General features: G+C 35.8%; 1 protein-coding gene across 1 annotated transcript in view; it reads right to left on the bottom strand.

The window, feature by feature from the left end:
* Positions 1-3,896: 3,896 nt before the first annotated feature.
* The window catches only part of LOC128988966 (uncharacterized), a 77,014-nt gene continuing 61,452 nt past the window's right edge, over positions 3,897-19,458 (bottom strand). Inside the window, exons 3-6 of the mRNA XM_054410775.1 lie at positions 9,471-9,903; positions 7,921-8,043; positions 6,292-6,830; positions 3,897-5,536 (exon numbers count right to left, since the gene is read on the bottom strand). Coding sequence (XP_054266750.1) covers positions 5,009-5,536; positions 6,292-6,830; positions 7,921-8,043; positions 9,471-9,903 — 1,623 coding nt within the window. The 3' untranslated portion in view covers positions 3,897-5,008. The remainder of the gene's footprint in view (positions 5,537-6,291; positions 6,831-7,920; positions 8,044-9,470; positions 9,904-19,458) is intronic.

Raw genomic sequence — 19,458 nt, 5'->3', positions numbered from 1 at the left:
ATAATAAATTTAAACCATTATTAACATAAACTTTGACATTTAAATTCAATTAGAATCAATTCGCTGTTTATAGTTTATACTTACACACTTATTGAGATTGATTAAAATAAGTTATTACACAATGTATTAGCTTAATAAAGGGTTTTAAACATGAGTGGTTTTAATTCTTACCTTTTTCGTGCCAAATATCTACAGTATTGTGTGGTAAGCATGTTGTATCTTAGTAGCATTGGAATGCAAGCGACCAGTATCACAATCATAGTTACAATTCTGCAATACCATAGATTGTTTTGTTGTAAATGAATATTCATTAGATTCAGAAACTCTTTGAGCCCCAGGCATTAGTCATTGATTTAATCATGGATATATTAATCATGTTTTTCTTCTAATAGTCATTAGTGTACACAAAGTGAAGATGAGTGAAAAGTTCAGAGGTCCGAGTCAAAGAATGCAATATTGCAGTCGACTTCTACCCAAATTGTCCATAGGTAAACTCCTCAAGGAAAAAGGTAAAAATCATCAAATTTTGATTAAATTTGGTACAAACCTACGTTTATTCAAACTAGTTCGCAAACTGGCATGGTCAGACCAATGGGATAAAAATTGGCTTTTCCATTTTTGAATCTCAAAACGGTCATCTATTTTGTTATTTGTAGTTAAAATCTGAAATTTCGGATGACAAAAAATTGAAAAGTGTGTTTCTTATTTAGTAAAAGTTTTGGTTTCGACTTATTTTACTTACTTCTTCATAAGGCCTTGAATCATAATTCCAGACAAGATATGGTACAAGAAATTTTGGAATTTCTTTCTTAACCATTTGTAGATCTTAAAAAAGAAATAATTTTGTATACTGAATCGTAGTTGTATGCTTATGGCTACGAGGAAAACAAAAAATATGCATATTTAAAATTCCTATCTCATTTTAATGGAGAGTAAGTAATCTGTTGTAGTTTGCTTGTTTATGAATAGTTTTTTATAAAATTTAAGAAATGCAATTATTTCATACCGAGCTATATTTCCCTATAGCAGCAAACCTAATGTTATTTAAATAGGAAATTTAAATCAAGTTTGCTGCAGCCCCGGTATTTGCAATGTTATAAATGATTCGTTACTTAGTTTTATGTATGTCGCTCATGAAAATGAAGGTTTTCAAAGAAATGTCCACTATTATGTGGTATTTTCCTGTGAATTATAGCAATCTAAACTGTAAAAACTAGGTCTAATGAATCAAAGTTAAGTTTATAAAATAATTTATTTCCATAATTTAACATTAATTTTATTTACAAACACTAGAAATAAATATTGCTATTTTTGGACTTATGACTGGTGGGTTGTAAAAGACAGTAAAGATTTCTATGACATCATAGTTTCATACTTTTTGTGTTTTCACTGTAAGGATAAAGGACTATCGTTTGGTTCGAGGAAATTGTTTATAATACATATTTATAACTCTTATACTAATTTATAATTTATTTATTATTATTTATAATGCCACACACCTTCACCACTCCCATGTACACCCGAAAAGTAAGATGATAATATCTGTACAGCTTTCGTTCATGTGAAGTTTCCTTCCTCCAAAACTCTATTGGGCTTTTAGTGTTTTATGTCATTCTTTCCTTTACTAACTATTCAATGATTATTCACTAAATTTAGCAGATCAATTTTAGGGGAGTTGAGCATCCCCTTACTAAGTATATAAGGGGGTGGAACTTTTTGCATCAGAGTTTGAACTTTAAATGACAGAGAATTGACAAGTAGTGTCTATCTCATTTAATAAAAGTTTTGGAATGTTTGTCTTGTTTAACTCACTTTTTCACGAGGCTCTGAATCTTAAATCCGTTTATTACAAACTTAAATTAAATTAATCTATGCTCTTAGTACTTCTTGTAGGATGAATATAATAATAGGATCAGGAGACAATGCAAATTGTACTTAAATAGACCTTCTAAAAGCTTTTATGTTTTGAAACCATTACTTGGTGCTGAACGTTTCTATAACATACAAGAATCATCACAACATTTTAGTGTTTTAGTGTTTGTTTCTTATTAATTTTTAGTTAGTATTCAATTCATGTATGGTTTAATCATTTAATCAAAACCAAGATCCTAATTCCAGTTTGAAAAACTTGTACCGGTATTGTTTTATTTGTATGATTAAAGTTTTAACTGTTACTCTTTAGAATAATGCAAATTTAAATTAATGTTCACAAAGAGTAATTTTTCACCAAGTAGTTACACAACAACACTGAGCTTTCCTTATCAGTTTACTACTGAGCTATGGTTTACATCCGTCTTATTAAAGCGATAAGGATGAAGATAGCTGTAAAAAGGCTTGACTTTAATGGACTTAGCAGTCTGAGTATGTATATATGGATACTAAATACAATTCTCAACTTACAATAATATTTTGTAATTTTGTTCCTATTATGTCTAAAAATTATTAATTTAAAATTAATAATTTATGAAGATAGCTGTAAAAAGGCTTGACTTTAATGGATTTGGCAATCTGAGTATATATGGATACTAAATACAATTCTTAACAATAATATTTTGTAATTTTGTTCCTATGATGTCTAAAAATTATTAATTTAAAATTAAATAAAACAAAAAGGTAGTATCCAATCCTAAATTTTAGAGGTTCTGCAATTTAAAAAATAACAAATACTGTACGGTATTTATAACTGTCTTAAATACAGCTATAAATTCATAACATCAATAAAATTCTCTTTTGATATTTAAAGGGATGGTGTTTTTCTAGAGGTAACTAATAACATAATGAAAATATCTTAAGAAAGTATTGATTATTTCACAAATAGAAATTTATATTTATACAAAGCTATTAACGATAATACTATTTTTCTACAATTTATTGCAATTAAAAGGTTTTATTTAATTATATGACAACATGTTACATATTTGAACTAGTTAATCAGTTATGATTTATAACTCATTGTAGTTGGTAAACATGTTCAGTTCTGGAGGGAAGAAACTTGGCATATTGAATGACAATTTTATAACTAAATGGGCCTATTTCAGTGCTAGTACACCCCACAGGTGACTGGCAAATAATTTAACATTTCAAGTAGACAATAAATATCGACATATGGTTTAAAGAATTACAAGTAATTTTCTATACATTTATACTATTTACAGGTGTATTATACAAAACACAAAATTCTACTCTAACCTCAGTGTTGCACCATCATGACTCGTCTGATCTATTTACTAGCAGATTTTTCAATTGCACATATAAAGCCCTACCTACGACATCTAAGTGGAAGCTAAAAACATTACTTAAGAAAACATAATTATTTTTTCGATTTTTGTATAGATTTTTGGCCTTGGTCGGAAAAGTGTGTTTATGACACATGGTTGTATATTAGAACCAATCATTCTCACCTGTTTATAAGATGAAAATATTGCAAACTCTGTATAAACTTTTAAAATTAAAGACAAGTTAAAAATTATTTACTTTACAGAGGGTGATGATAGTTAAGGCAAGTTTTTTACATTTTATCATCCTATTCACTTTTAGTCACTTACATTAACATTTAAAATAAACACCGGGATAGATAATATTGGACCTGTTTTCTGTATCTACCATATTCATAAAAAAAACTTAAGTTGTAAAAAATGTATAATTTTTTTTTGTTTCCTGTGTACTAATTTTTACTTACTGTTTAAAATGACTAAAATTTTTATTCACAGAAATAATATTAGTTACTTTATACAGTACACGTCCCGATTAACCGAGGTTGTTGGGACCAAGGCTACCTCGGTTACCAAGAATATTGGATAACACCGAGGTTGCATAGATTTTGAGGTTAGGGTTACGGTACCTTATTATGAGGTCAAATACTTGTAAAATATATCTTCAAGCAACTCATAGCGAATGAAAAATGATATATGTAATTTTGAAGCAACCTTTTTTCCAAATAACATAGTACTGTATTGTTAAAGAAAAAAATAACACAACAAACAAGTTCAACTTCTTCAATCGTCTTGAAAAGCTTTACGGTAAGTAAATTTAATAACACGTACAATGCTGATCGAGAAGTTATTTAGAAAAGCTTATAAACACAGTATTATTGTAATTATGATAAACCAATATACTATACTACATTATTTAAAACAAAACCCTAATACGGATCTTTCTAGTTTAAAAAGCATAAAATTACATTTCGTTGTAGTTTCACCTGATCTATAACTTGACACAATAATGTCCACATCAAACACATCATACAATGAAGAAGACTGACACTGCTATTGTTTATGTTCTGCAGTCGTCCAGTTTAGTTTTCCGTAGGTAGCCGGCCAACCTAGTACTGTACTATATACAGTAATTTTTATTCTTAAGGTTATTGCGGTTCATTCTAACGTTAAAATAATACTTAATGGTTATTCCATGTACTGTATTTGTTTCAATAAATCGCAAATTAATTGCTTTTTTAGGTTTCCTTGAATAGAAACATACTATAATAAAGTAATTGTTGTTTTCCTACTGGAAATTGAAATATATATTTGGGCCAAAAATTACCTAGGATAATCAGGGGCTCCGATAATCAGGAGTGTACTGTAACATCCATATGAAGTGTTCTTATGGCTTTGTGAATGTTGTTTATACTTAACTCAGAATTTTTTACATTAAAAACTTACATAACTTGCAGGAAGCGTGAATCTATTTTCCATCTTTTCTAGACCTACACTAAATTTGATTAATTTTACGGCAGTCTAAAGACCGTTTCAAACCTACCTAACTAGGCTAAGATTCAAAACTTAACAAAAACTACCCTAAAAGCTTTATAAGAGCACCAACATTTAAATGACGTAAAACATAAATTAATTGAGCTGTCTTTGTTACAACACAACAACATAACAATAACAAAAACGTAATAACAGACGTCTTAAAACTAGTTTCATCAACTGTCAAATATTTATACAGTAAACTAATTAACCTCTTTGGCACAATACACATTACTTGAACTGAGCATTTGTCACTGAGCTGTCTATCCGCAAGTCTGTTGCGGTGTCGGTTGCGCACGGGCTCGTAGCAGTCTCAGGGCCATCCAGCCAGTGAGGGAGTTGAGTACGACGGTGTTGTCGGGTTGTCGCGCTCGTTGTTGTTGCGCGGCCAGCTGCTGTGTTTCACGTTGCACTCGGTAGCGGTACAGCAGGGAGCCAGCCACGAGTGCTGACACGACAGATGAGACTGCCACCAGGAAGAACAAGACACTGAACCCCGGCACTGGGAGACATATCCCGTACACAACCTCCTCTCTGATTCTGCCTTGGAACACTGTGACAGCCTCCGCCTTGGAGTCCGGGGTGAACGCCAAGTCTGCCTCGGAGATGACCTCGTACAGTCCGCTCACACCCACGTCTGCACTGCGCACCTTGCGGTCAGACACCACCACGGAGCGCCGCCGCCGTTGTGACACTGTCAGTGTACCTATGATAGGCTCTGAATCAGTGTCTAGGTTCCTGGGACCATGAGGAAACCTCTCATGTCCACCGGCTGGTCTGATCTGGGGCTCCTGCAAATGTTGATGGTTAAGTTGTATAGCAAGTTAGAACACACATGAACATAGTTGAACACACAAACGAATACAGTATGCTGATATTAATTCCTAATTTCTGTTGAATACGCCAACTTTTTAAGCAAGCCAAACTGGTTATAAATTATAGCTTCTTTTTATGTCACATCGATTATAAGAAAAAACAAAAAAGATATACGTCCAATAACACTAGTAATAATATATTTACACTTATACTGTTGACTCACAAGACGGTAAATACATAATGAAAGATGGTAAGTGGTGATCGATTTTGATTGGACACTCCAATCATCATAAGACCCAATAGGCGAATTACAAGAATAAAAAATGGCGTCCCTTATATACTATTGGCTTCCGGAAGTACCGGCCAGTAAATTTCTATAGGTACAACTATCAACTATCTTCTCCTTGAATTTGATTAAATGGCTACAGTTGGTCCATAGGTGGGATGAGTACTTCAGTATCCAAAACTTCAGATTTTGTTCAGAAATACCTAACAAGTTTGGAACCCAAACAGGTTCCTCTAAGGAGAAGGTCACAGAATCTTTTTCCGTTGTGATCTATTCTGCTAAAGGTAAAAACTGTACTAAACATTTAGCCTCATTATTGTACTATAGAGTAATGTATGTATTTTTACTTTCAGTGTTTTTTTTTAAGTCTACCTTTTTAAGACACTAATAAGCAAAATAATTTTCCCTAAATCTAGAGCATCAAATTAAGTTTGTGATACTTACATGGAAAGGCCGAGGAATGTCGTCCACAATTTCCCTGATGGGTGCAGGGTTCTTGCCTGCAGTTTGATGCTGAGCCTCCGGGTGGTTGACGTTCATTTGCGGCTTTGGCTTATTGATCAGATCGTCCCCGATGTTGGAAATGTCATCGTATATAAGGTCGCCAAAGGTATCTTGAGGGACTTCCGACTTCTCCGGAGGTGTCGGCTTCTGTTGCATCGGGTCTCTTCTCTCCAACGGTCTGTAGGTCTCCTGAGGAACACTCTCTCCGTAGCTTTCATCCCCTATTTGACAATGGTCGAGGCATCCGTGTCTGCAGATCTCCACTTTGCATTTAATGTGAACGCTGAGGGCGTCTGGAAACTTGAAGGCATGGAAGAAAGCATATGTTATGACTGATGCACGTTCGTCCGCTATTCTTGCTTTCAAGAATCTGCTGATCATCTTTGGTCGCAGGACACAGCCGTGTTCGTCGCTCAGCTGGATGATGTGGCCGCCTCCGTCTGAAGCTGCGCAGGACTTCACCCTCATGTCAAACTCTCCTGGAAATTGATGATTCATGTTTTATTTTGCTATGTTGGCAAATGTACCCACATTCTCCACAGGATATCTTAAACCCACTGAGATTAAATGGAACAGAAGATGGTCTGTTTTATTACGATGGGTAATGGTAAAAAAGGTACTTAATAAAAAAAAAACTATTCTGAAGTAAACTGAACTCTGTTCCCGGTACTGGTCCATCCAAAACCACATACCATTAGAGGAGGGTTTGGCACAAAATCCCTGACTTACTTGTGAGGACAGACTCACAAGTTGACTTAACAATGGGAGACGACTGTCTTTGTTCTGGTTGGAGTAAGTTACAATCTACAAACCATTAATCTTATTCAGTAAATTTCCCTTTTTAGCTCTTTGCTTAAATTTATCAATCTCCAAAGTGAAAACTGAAATTTTGTCTTGGAATTTTGATTCCGGACTGAAGGTATATTGTAGACTCCATAGGTATGGGTATTGTAGTGTTATAATAACCAAAATTAAAAATAACAATGTATACTTTTTCTCTATTTATATTTACAATAACGAGTATGTGTTTATATTTCAACAAAGTCTTTGAAGTCTTTATTTTTATCCTGCCACATAGTGGTTGATAGTTGATAGAATAAAACCAAAGAGAATGTTACAAAACATAAGTTTGTGCAGATGATTATTGTTCCTATAATCAATGACGGGTGTGTTATTGTAGGCCTACTGTTTTAAATGTATAGACAAGGACCCCATTAGTCTACTACGTTCTAATCAAGTAGTCTTACCTTCTGCAGATAAAGCTACTAGAAATTTTACAGATGGTTTTAATTGGTATCTTTTGTTTCTTGGAATGTAACTACTTCTAAACTATTTTTACAGTTGGTTTGAAGTCCACATTGTGAAGCAGGGGTAAAGAAACTGGCAATATCATGGATGGTTTGTATCATTCATTCTGGATAACGCAAATTGGTGTTCTCACTCACCCAAATGATTTGCACAAATTTTAAATCAAACTGTTTTCAACAAATGAATTAATATTGTTCTCTCTTTTTGCCAAGCATGGGTAAAGGAACTAGTAAGAAAACAGGCCTTTGATGAACAACTCACCCCGATAATCATTGATGGCCACTACAAGGGTGAGGGTGGATCCCAGAGGCACGATCCCACTAACAGGAGGAGCCCAGGGGCCTTTACCATGCTGGATCTCCATCCAACAGTCCACATTGTCTCCTGAAACAGCATTCGACTAAATATAACAGCAAGGTCTAGTGTCATATCATTGACTATCAAAGGGCACCAGATTTCCCTTGTTAACTTTATAATAACCTGATAATGTTTACCTTTATTAGAAACTAGCTGTGTACCCGTTCTACGCACGGGGATCTTATAATATTCAGTTGAAACCTTCTTATATAACGAACAGCAGTTGGTTTGCATATTTTAAGATATGCTGGCCAAACTATTATACATAGCTTCATTTTATGTTGTTTTTTGTTGTTCCGGATCGGTATGACAATCAATAAAAGGTTAAATTACCTCTGTGTCTGCCGGTCGATCCTATAACGGTAGGCTTACTTTTATTTTTACTATCTGATCTCGTTTGCATGGCTCAATCACGTCCTGGTTGAAGTTCGTTCGCTACGCTCACTCACCTGTATGTTGGAGCTCGTTCGCTGCGCTCACTTTCCTTCAGGTTAGCTCGTTCGCTACGCTCACTTGCCTTCAGGTTAGCTCGTTCGCTACGCTCACTCGCCTCCAGGTTGCAAATTAGCTGTTGTCATAAATGTAAAAGAAATAATAGTGCTAGTGCTGCACCCTGTTGGTAATCCTTGTAACTTTAATGCTATTGAACATCACAGAACAGAACCAACTTGTTTAATTGAAACAGCTGTTAAGATTCAATAATTTCATTTCTCATAAGGTTAACATGGGCTTCCAGAAATTCCACGTCAAAAATCGACAAAAACTTGATTTTCAAGGGTTTACTGTTAAATATCTAACTGTCTCATATTCGATGAAATACGTCTAAAACCATCTCATATATGTATAGTATTTGGAAAATAAGTTTCAGGCGGGACAGTGCTATAGTTATTGAGGAGTAGTTGTAATAAAGTGCGTATTTTAGCGTTACCAAGAGAATGACAGATAGACAGACAGACAGACAGACAGACAGACAGACAGAAATTGAGATAAGGTTTGATTCGGTTTCTCTGACCTATGAAATGTAAAAATAACCAAAAAGTTCATTATTCTAAGCAATGTACAGACAAAACTCTAATTTTATTTATATAGATATATTCACTTGGCCTACTTTAGAATTTTTTGTAGGAATTAAATTAACCACTCTTCCCAATTGGAAGGTTTTAATGAATCAGCAATTTGGTTTAGGATTCTCTGGATATTATCGTAAGTAAGAGTTTACCCGTTGTTTATTAGAAGTAGAGTCTGCAGTTTGGTGAACAGTAAGCCAACCAATAGCAGATATGCAGTTTTGGTGCAGGAGTAAAAAAAATATCAATGGGAAAATTAAAGAATTTTGATTACATAAATTGACAAGTAAATTTGTGCTTTTGAACTTTCGGCACTGAAAATTTTCAGTGTACTTATTTCCACATTCATACTCAAAAAAGCTCTATATTGGTTATTTTCAAACTGACCTCTGAAGTCCAACTGTATGACATCCAGGTCCGCTATCACCATGGGAGGCTTAGAAGCCGTCTTCTCGTAGTCGTTGTACCACTCACACCGCAATCTCTTAGCTTCATCCCACACTTCTAGCAGATCCTTGTCGTACTGGACCACGACTGTGTTCTCGTAGAATTGCCCGTTCAGGTCCGGCTTGGTGCCACATCTTGCGTACGCGATGCGGAACGAGAAGAAGGTCTTGCCGGTAGACGGAGGAACATAGACACATCTCGGGTCTCCGTACTGCCCCTTGGACGAGACGATGCCTTCGAAGGGTTGTGTGAAGGAGAGATGGACGTCCATATGATCCTTACCACACATCACCTCCAGTGACTGTATGGCAGGCATGCCCTCTGGCCTCTCTAGCGGCCATATGTCACTGTTGCCCGTCTCTGCAATACCAGCCTGTAAATAGAGTACACTGTGAGTATACATGGGCGAAGACTGAGACAGGTTCATGGTTCAGAAAGATAGAGTGTGAAATACAAAAGAAGAGAAGAGGACCATTGTACTGGAGTATAAAGTTTTTTTTTAACCTTTGACCTTTGACCACTGACACTGACAGAACTAGACATTCCGTTCCCATTACAGTATTTGTTAATGTTGTAAGTTTAGGCTACCTATTTTAGAATAAAACTGGACACAAATAAATCAAGCCACCAGCACTCCCAACAGCTCATCTACATTACTGATTTAGGTTATCATCAAACCACTGAAGCAAGATATTCGCCTCGAGGAATGCCATTTGCTCGAGTGACTCTATAGGGAAGGGCTGGATAGTGTCAGGGAGGTATCATCTGCAAAAAGGCACAGTTTACCTTGAGCTACACATGAGGGGACATGATTTAAGAGCAGGAATAGCACAGGGCCAAGAACGGATCCCTGGGGCACACCTCTCGTTACAGGGGTTTCTGAAGACTTAAATCTGCTTTGATAACCGGTGTGATCTATGGATTGTATATCAACACATTGTTTCATGCCTTTAAAAAATGACATATACAGTAAGTTATATATACAGGGAGCGGCAAAATGATCTGACGGTTTTCTTTGCCGCCCTGTCGAGCGAATGAGTGGCGTAGGGTGGTGGGAATAGGGGCGTTACAAAGCCAACGTGTGAACATTTTTAGTAGCCATGGAGCCATGGGATAGCTGAGAAACATGTATTTGTAGTAGAAGTGTTTTTAAAAGTGTAAATTCCTGTCTAGCTGTTCAGTACACTTTTCAATATGGGTCCAAGGGGAAAAGTCCCAACTCAAAAAACCATTTTGCTGTGAGTAGGTAACTTCAGAGCTACTAGTATAGCATTGAAAAAAGTCAACAGGCTGTCCAATGTCAGCTCGGACAACAGGGAGCGCCGAGAGAGTGAGATACGCTGTGGAAGTTAGTCCTCAGCAGCCTAAACGTAAATAAGCTGCACCTCTGCACTTGTCTGGCCGCTCAGTAGAAGAGTATTACAATACCATCTGCATTTTCAATCATACAAAATGGCAATCGTGCAACTGCAACAGTTGAAGGTCAGTGGTTATGCAAAAAGCATCTCTTTTTCAGAACAAGTAGTGATGACAAAGTTGTCATTATGAGTGACGAATCACACTTTCAATCACGCCACATAGTCTTTCTCGCTCTCTTTAGTTTCACACCACGTAGTCAGATTTTAGTTTCAATGCTGAACTAGTAGCTCTAAAGTTACCCACCTACGGCAAAATGGTGTTTCGAGTTGGGACTTTTCTTCATTGACCCACATTGAAACGTGTACTGAACAGCTACACAGGAATTGCCACTTTTAAAAACACTTCTACTACAAAGTCATGGTGCTCAGCTGTCCCACGGCTCCGTGGCTACTAAAAATGTTCACACGTTGGCTTTGTAACGCCTCTATTCCCACCACCCTACGCTAATCACTCACTTGACAGGGCAGCAAAGAAAACCGTCAGATCATTTTGCCGCTCCCTGTATATATAACTTATATATATATAATTTATATATATATGAATTCGAACGGATGGTGTTTTTTGTCTCTAGAGACCTCAAAACAAAAAGTAAATCGGTCCCGGGACCAGGTATTACCATGAGTAGGCTACTACGGTAATAGCTTATATGGGAAATTCGCTAACAAGTCTATTGCAATTCTATGGATACTGATTGTGTATTTAATATGCAGTACCTGGGGACCGAGCTTTGCTCGGGGAAAATCATTAGTTCACTCTGAAAGCAGTCTTAGTATTGGAGATACATAAATCCATTCCCAAACTCCACACGGTTTGCCTTTACTACGTCCTACACCATTTCCTACGTCATGGACCTGTTTCCCTGCATTCCCATAGCACTTTAGGATTGTAGATACCTTAATCTAATCGTTACTAACAGATCCCACACTCCGGACAGTGACAGTTCGTTTTCGGTCGCCTTGACTACTTCCTTCACCGCTTCCAACGTAGCGGACCTGTTTTCCTCCCTTCCCATAGCATTTCAGAATTGCAGACACCTTAATCTAATCGTCATAAACAGTTCTCATGCTCCATACTACTTGCCTTTACTACTTCCTTCACCACTTCCTACGTCGCAAACCTGTTTCCCTCCCTTCCCATTGCATTTAAAGATTGCAGATACCTTAATCTAATCGTCATAAACAGTTCCCACACTCCGGACTACTCGCCTTGACTACTTCCTTCACCACTTCCTACGTCGCGGACCTGTTTCCCTCCCTTCCTATAGCATTTTAGGATTGCAAATACCTTAATCTAATCGTCATAAACAGTTCCCACACTCCGGACAGCTCGCCTTGAATACTTCCTTCACCACTTCCTACGTCGTGGACCTGTTTCCCTCCCTTCCCAAAGCATTTTAGGATTGCAAATACCTTAATCTAATCATCATAAACAGTTCCCACGCTCCAGACAGCTCGCCTTAACTACTTCCTTCACCACTTCCTACGTCACTGACCTGTTTCCCTCCCTTCCCATAGCATTTCAGGATTGCCCATACCCTTATCTAATCGTCATAAACAATTCCCACACTCCGGACAGCTCACCTTGACTACTTCCTTCACCACTTCCTACGTCACGGACCTGTTTCCCTCCCTTCCCATAGCATTTTAGGATTGCCCATACCCTTATCTAATCGTCATAAACAGTTCCCACACTCCGGACAGCTCGCTTTGACTACTTCCTTCACCACTTCCTACGTCGCGGACCTGTTTTCCTTCCTTCCCATAGCATTTTAGGATTGCAGATACCTTAATCTAATCAACATAAACAGTTCCCACTCTCCGGACTACTCGCCTTGACTACTTCCTTCATTACTTCCTACGTCACGGACCTCTTTCCCTCCATTCCCATATTATTTTATGATTGCCTTTAATACTTCTCTCACCACTTCCTACGTCGCGGACCTGTTTCCTTCCCTTCCCATAGCATTTTAGGATTGCAGATACCTTAATCTATTCGCCATAAACAGATTCCAGACTTCGCACTTCTACCCTTGACTACAATTTATCGAGTAATCTTCAGTATAATCTTTGCTAAATATTAACAAGTGATGTTTTTCCTTTTGTACTGTATTTGCAATTTGCTAGTATACTGTGGGTAGTTGGCTTATGAACAAATGCTACAACTTCAAGTCTTTTGTTTACTTTTTCCTTGTTATTTAATTCAACCAACATGGTTACCTAGCAACCCATAAGACTAATGTTAAAAAATGTGATTTTCAGTTTCATTTTTCTACGTAATTAGATTTTTGTTGGCAGTTCTAACTGCAGTAAACTCGTTTTTAGGCCAGAAATAAACTATTTACAACATTTGAAGAAAATCGTCGGAGCCGTTTTCGAGATCTTGTTTGCAAGCAAGCAAGCAAGCATACATACATACATACAAGCAAACATTGCTCGTATTAGAGTATAGGATTAATGTGTCAATAAGTAAGCGAACAGCTGATTTTCGGCCCAAGAGATGTAAAAACCTACTCGGTCCCCAAATAACGATGTCAGGTGGCATAGACACCAATAGTTCAAGAAACGTTTGTAAAAGGGCTAAAAACATCGTAGTGTGGTGAACACCATATTGCAACCATCAATAAGAAATGATTATAACAGATCAAACATTTTCGGAGAGAGAGTTAATAATTGCCGGTGATAAGTGTGAACATGTCGTGTCGTGTTCCGACTCGTCTGGAGTAGAGTGAATGGGGAACCATTAGCAGGAGTGAGGCGCCGTTAAAGATTAGTTGGAGCAAGGTGGCGCACGAGACCATCAATGGCCGACATCTGGACCAGCGTTACTGGACCACCCTGTACCCCCCCCCCCCTCCAAAATACCTAAAATGCATACGTTTAGATTAGATTAGACTATAAATAAGACTCAACATGGTGTTTCCACAAACTCAAAGACTATGTAGCCTAGTACTGTAGAAACATTCGTTAAAAGTAAAGGATTGGTTTTATACCAACAAATGATTAAGTTTCCAGGTTTGATACCAGTGTCTAATAAATCAACTGTTCATAGACCTGTAAACATATAAGGAATCCGGATCTGCATAAAATAAAAAAAGTAGACCCACAATACAAACTCTGTTTGAGCCAGCGAAAACTTTATGTTGAATCTTATTTACAATAAATCCCAAATAACACACCTCATAGATAACTCTGTAACAATGCATTTAAGCTGATCGGCAATGAAGTGCAGAAAACAGGGATGCCAACATATGAGCTTGTTTTGTTGTTAAACAGTGCCAAAACCACTACTTGCAATTTGGGTTATTTGATTCTGCAGCACTCTACCTCTAAACCTTACAGAAGTAACCGTTAAATGGTCTTCAGTTGGTCGATATCGATGGCAAATAAATACACAGGGGAGTATGGTAAATCTACGGTATGTCAATATCCTGTGTATTTTTTTGGAGGATCCGGGGCTAATGTCTCTAATGATTCTGTCATATTTAAATGTAGGCCTAGCTTTTGCTGTGTGCGTTTTACCCTTTACGTTTAGAGTAGACGTCTTATCTATAGACCAGTGTAGCCAATTTTCTACCCAAATAAATCATAGTTCAATGAGATGATTACAGAGTGTATTTTAATTTATAACCTAGTTTTCTACTCTATTCTTTGACAATTTATGTGGCAAAATATGCTAAATTTGAGACCTCGATCGTAAAGCTCGAGCTTCCGTCGAAAAAAGTCACTTTATTTTTTTATTTATTTTATTTTATTTTATTTTCTAATGCTACAAAACAGCACATGCCAATTATTTTGTAGCATTAATCATGTAAAAATAATGACAAAAAGAGTATTACAATATATAAATAAATATAAGAAGGGAAAAATGTCCGTCTTCTATGGTGGCAATCATATAACAGTTTCACTCAAAATATAAGTATAAAATATAAATACAAGAATACAAAATATAAATGAAATACCAAATAAATAAGAATGCAATATCTATCTATATATTAATAGGCAAGCATGTTTCTTTAAAACCTTTTTTCTCAGCTCGTGTGCATCGTGGGGTAAATCTACGCATACCGTTAGAAAGCTATTTTCCTGTAGGTGTGCAGAATCCCTTTATAAATGTAAATAGGCTCAAAGATAAGCACAAAAAATGAGTTTAAAAATTTGAAAAAATTAACATGGATCTTATGCATTGCCATGCTGTTGACGAAATAACAACGAAATATAACCAGAAAATCAAAACAAATGGAAGAAACTCCAATCACATGTTTTATTTACAGTGTGGGGTGAAAATAGAGAAGTGAGTAAGTTTACATTACATATTTTTGGTCGAGTTTCGACCACTGGACGACCTCTCGTAATATTTAAATATCCAGTAACAAGAGAATTTAACTAACTAAAATAATATAATGTAGAGGCTTTAGGCCCTATTGGTGAAAATATACTATTATTACATTGAACAGCTGTAATTTTGGGTATAATCTTTGTGCTTGTATGCAGCAGCTAGTTCAAACAAGTGGTGTACATTTCAAACAGCGTGAACACTCCTTGAATGCAATGACCTCTCAAGTGTAAATACACATACACAAACAGCTGTTAAGGAAACAACATGTAAAAGCTCTTTAGCTTCTCCATTCTTTGGAGACCAACTTTCAGTAACGACCTAGTTTATTGTCCGTTAGTAAATATTGGACTAAATGAAACCGTCTGCACTTTTACCCAGGGAATGCTAAAACAATTTCGCTTTTCCTCAGTCGACCTAGTAAACGTGAGTGTTAGCTTCAGCCAGGATTCGGCTTTTCTTATTCATCTCGAGACCCAGAATGAGAAAAGTGAACTCATCATACTAGACGCAAACCATCTCCAGCTATGGAAAGCATTTGTTGTTACGAGTTGGAGTGCACTGATAAATAGGGACTATTATTTCGTATAATTGCCGCTCAGCTGTTCTTGTTTGTTCCACCTCTGCTGTGGAGTAGGTCATACAGCTCTCTCATAGCTAAGAAATTTGCGGTTTATAAAGTATTTAATCCAGGTTAAAGATTGTTGTGGGTTAGCACAATTTTCTTACAAAATACTCACGTTCTTTTAAATATTTTTTCTTGTGTTAAGAAAATAATGATCGCATTGTACATACAGGGTTTTCCTAAATTAATGGTGTAAGTTTCAAATACTGATACAAATATGACCAGGAGAGGTAGAAAAATGAGGTTGGTGTTGGTATTACTGAATTCTTAAATAGTTTTGCTGTGCTACATTGTCTCGTCTTGGAAATCAGCTGTTTCAAAGTTGTCGTCGACGTTTGCAGTTACTCAATAGATATTTGAGTAACTAGTGTGAGAAGTGGCACTTTGCGCTCGCGGTACATGTTATATTCAAATTCAAATATATTTATTATGGAAATTACAACAGCTTGGCCTCACCAAGTTAAAAAAACTTGTCGGTGAGGTCCAATTGATACAATATAAGGCTAACAAACAAATAGTTTACTTTTTTTTCTTTTTTCGAACAAAGTTTTCTTAATATACTATATTTCTACGGCGGTTTGTGGCAGGCACTTTAACTTAAAACAAAGTCCAATATGTTTCCTACAGTTACTATATATCATATAAATAATTAATCTTTCAAACAATATACAAATACAACAAGTTTTGAGGTTAGGTTAAATCCAAGCGTTAAACGAGGGAAACGAAGAACCAGCCAACTCTGGCCCTAATCCGCATATAGAAGTTTGGTTAGCTTAGTTAACAAAATAAACAAATTTGCCAAAACAAAATGGTAAATCGATCCTGGGTCTCCTAGGTCTTACCATGAGACGTGCAGTAATAACTTATTCCCTATATGAGAAATTCCCTAAAAGTGGCTATGAGGATTGGAGATGGTGGAGACCGTATTAAAATAAAAAAGTAGTTTTTAAGAGATAAATACTTAACTTTTATCTAAACATAAGAAAACTCACAGTACCTAAAATATACCGTGGTCTGGGAAATCAATAGAATCCGACCAGGGAATGTCAGGAGATTCAGCACTTAGGCTAAAGATATTTTTGTGGGAACCCTGCAGTACTTAGAGTAAAAGTGCTGCTATTAGTAGCCCACCTAACCCTGAAAAAATAGACGAACTATACAGAAAGGCTAGGTTATGAATGCTATGATGTTTTAAACATGTTATTGACAAACGATCTTAGGTAAAGTAGTGTAAGCAACTCACGTAATTAGCCTTTACGACACTCGTAGGAGTTTTGATCCTTGGCGAGATGCCTTGACATATTTTTACTTGTGTCGTAAAGACGCGATCATTGCGTGGTATATTATAACGTGATTGATATTGTGTGCAAAGTGTGTGCCATTGTTAAGTGAATTGAAGCCAGCGGGTTAAGTGGAAAGGACTTTTAGAAGATTATTTTACAAAGCTTCTCCTCATAAAATGATATCCGACGTTGGAGTAAACAGTTCGTAGAAACGAAATCAGTACAAAAACAAAAGACTTCTGGGAGACCACACGTATATCGGTATATCAAAGGTAACTGTAATTAAAACTCTTTATACAGGGTGTTTCGTTAGTAAACAACCAAACTCCGGGAAATGGTTCCATAGGTCAAAATATAGAGAAAATCGAGAATCAAACTTTTCAAAACTTGCTTCTTCTATCCCCAGATATCCACCAAGATGTTTACATAAATACTTTATATTTGAATTGTTCCAACCGATCTTTATTTAACTTGGTATGTATTTCAAGGCAAAAGAGATCAATATGAGAGAACAAATTAACTTGGCTTAAAGTTAAAATTATCAAAATGGGTTCCATTTTAATTTTTAAAATTAAAATCTTAAGTTGAACTTGGTGTTTTTTTTATAGAGACATCTTAAATCTATATAAATAAATATAATATCCCCGCCGCAGCAAACATGCAGACTAAGTGAATTTCCATATTTCCCTGATTGGATTTTCAATTTGGGCATAAATCTATTTAAATGATATTAGGTTTAACAAGTACCTGGGTTTGCTGCTACAGGGAGAGTAATAGCATAGATGAAGTACTTCATCTATGGTAATAGAATGTTTTAGTCAAATATTTAAAATTTGCCTGTTTGTTTTTTTACTTAAATCTGTTTAAAACTAAATTACACTAGTGTACCTGTTGCTCGAATTCGAGCAATTCCGAAGTATTACAGGCGTTATTTTAAAACGAATAACAGTGATAATTTCTGAATTCAAAGATTAAGAAAATACTCACAATGTAGACTACATAACAGTTCGATATAATCAACATTTCTTATAAATATTATAATTTTTCAAAAGCTGATCTTGTTTTTTAGTGTTTTCTACAAAGGTCGCATTAGGTTGTCCATAATTAACGATTATCAATTCTAAAAAAAAAAAAACATTATCCATATTTCTTCTACTTTATTTCAGTTTTCTTTTTAGTGTATCAAATTGTCCAGGCTTTCTCGCTTTTTTTCATTGTAATATCTGATCAGTTGACAATTTTAATTGTTGATCCGGCTTGTTCCTGTTGATACTCGCGTATTCTTAACCTAAGTTGGTGGAAGTTAAATGAAGGTTGATTTTAAAATATCAGTTAGTGAAAGTGATGTTGACGAGATGGAAATGAGAGCACAAACTGTTTGTGCTAATCTTTTGCCACCAAAATCAAAACAAAGGTACCATATGCAATTACATACCAGCAATTCATTAAATGGACGAAACAAAATAAGGTTAAATTGATAAATGAAAATGTTCTTCTGGTTTATTTTGAAAACCTCTTAACCACTTTTTCACCCAACTCGTTGTGGACCACATATTCGATGCTGAGATCTAACTGTAAATTAACTCTTTCACTATATTATTCAGTTGTCCAAAAAATATGCAATATTTCCCTAATTGTACCTGATACAGTATTTATGGTAAGAATGCTGCTAGCAGAACCTATTGCCTGAAAAAGTAACGTATTATTTAACAAAGTTTTACAAACACGTAATTACATGAAATCAGCTGATTATACAATAAGTCGTTGCATCACTTTCAGTGAATATGACAATAAACGAAAACATAACCTCTCTAGGAAGTTATGAGTAGTGATTGTTAGTAATAAAAACCCAGATTTTTAGTAATTAAAAAACGGTCGTAGCTAAAGTAGTGTACGCAACTCGCGTTAATAGTCTTTACGACACTCGTAGAAGTTTTTAAGGCACTCGCCAAGGCTCGTGCCTTAAATTTTCTACTCGTGTCGTAAAGACTAACTTAACGCAATCGTTGCGTAAACTACTATTTCATAACACTTAAGTCAGTTAAAGAATCGAAAGCAGCTGAGTTGATACAGCAACGCTTTTAGAATATTTTTTTTATTTCTATAATCATTGACATAGTTTTTGAAGAAATTATCTTTGATGAATTTTTTGATTAAATAAACCAACCACACAATTGTGTGAAATATTATTTAACTTCATTGGATCAGCTGTCTTAAATTGTGAAATATGCAATTTGGCAGTTCTTATTGTTTACATTGAAATGTCAAA

This window comes from Macrosteles quadrilineatus, unplaced genomic scaffold (genome assembly GCF_028750875.1).
Source record: "Macrosteles quadrilineatus isolate MER2022 unplaced genomic scaffold, UCM_ALF_1.0 Scaffold_3__2_contigs__length_128488019, whole genome shotgun sequence".
NCBI classification, from domain to species: domain Eukaryota; kingdom Metazoa; phylum Arthropoda; class Insecta; order Hemiptera; family Cicadellidae; genus Macrosteles; species Macrosteles quadrilineatus.
The sequence above is the reverse complement of the archived record's forward strand: the minus strand, read 5'-3'. Positions and strand labels throughout refer to the sequence as shown.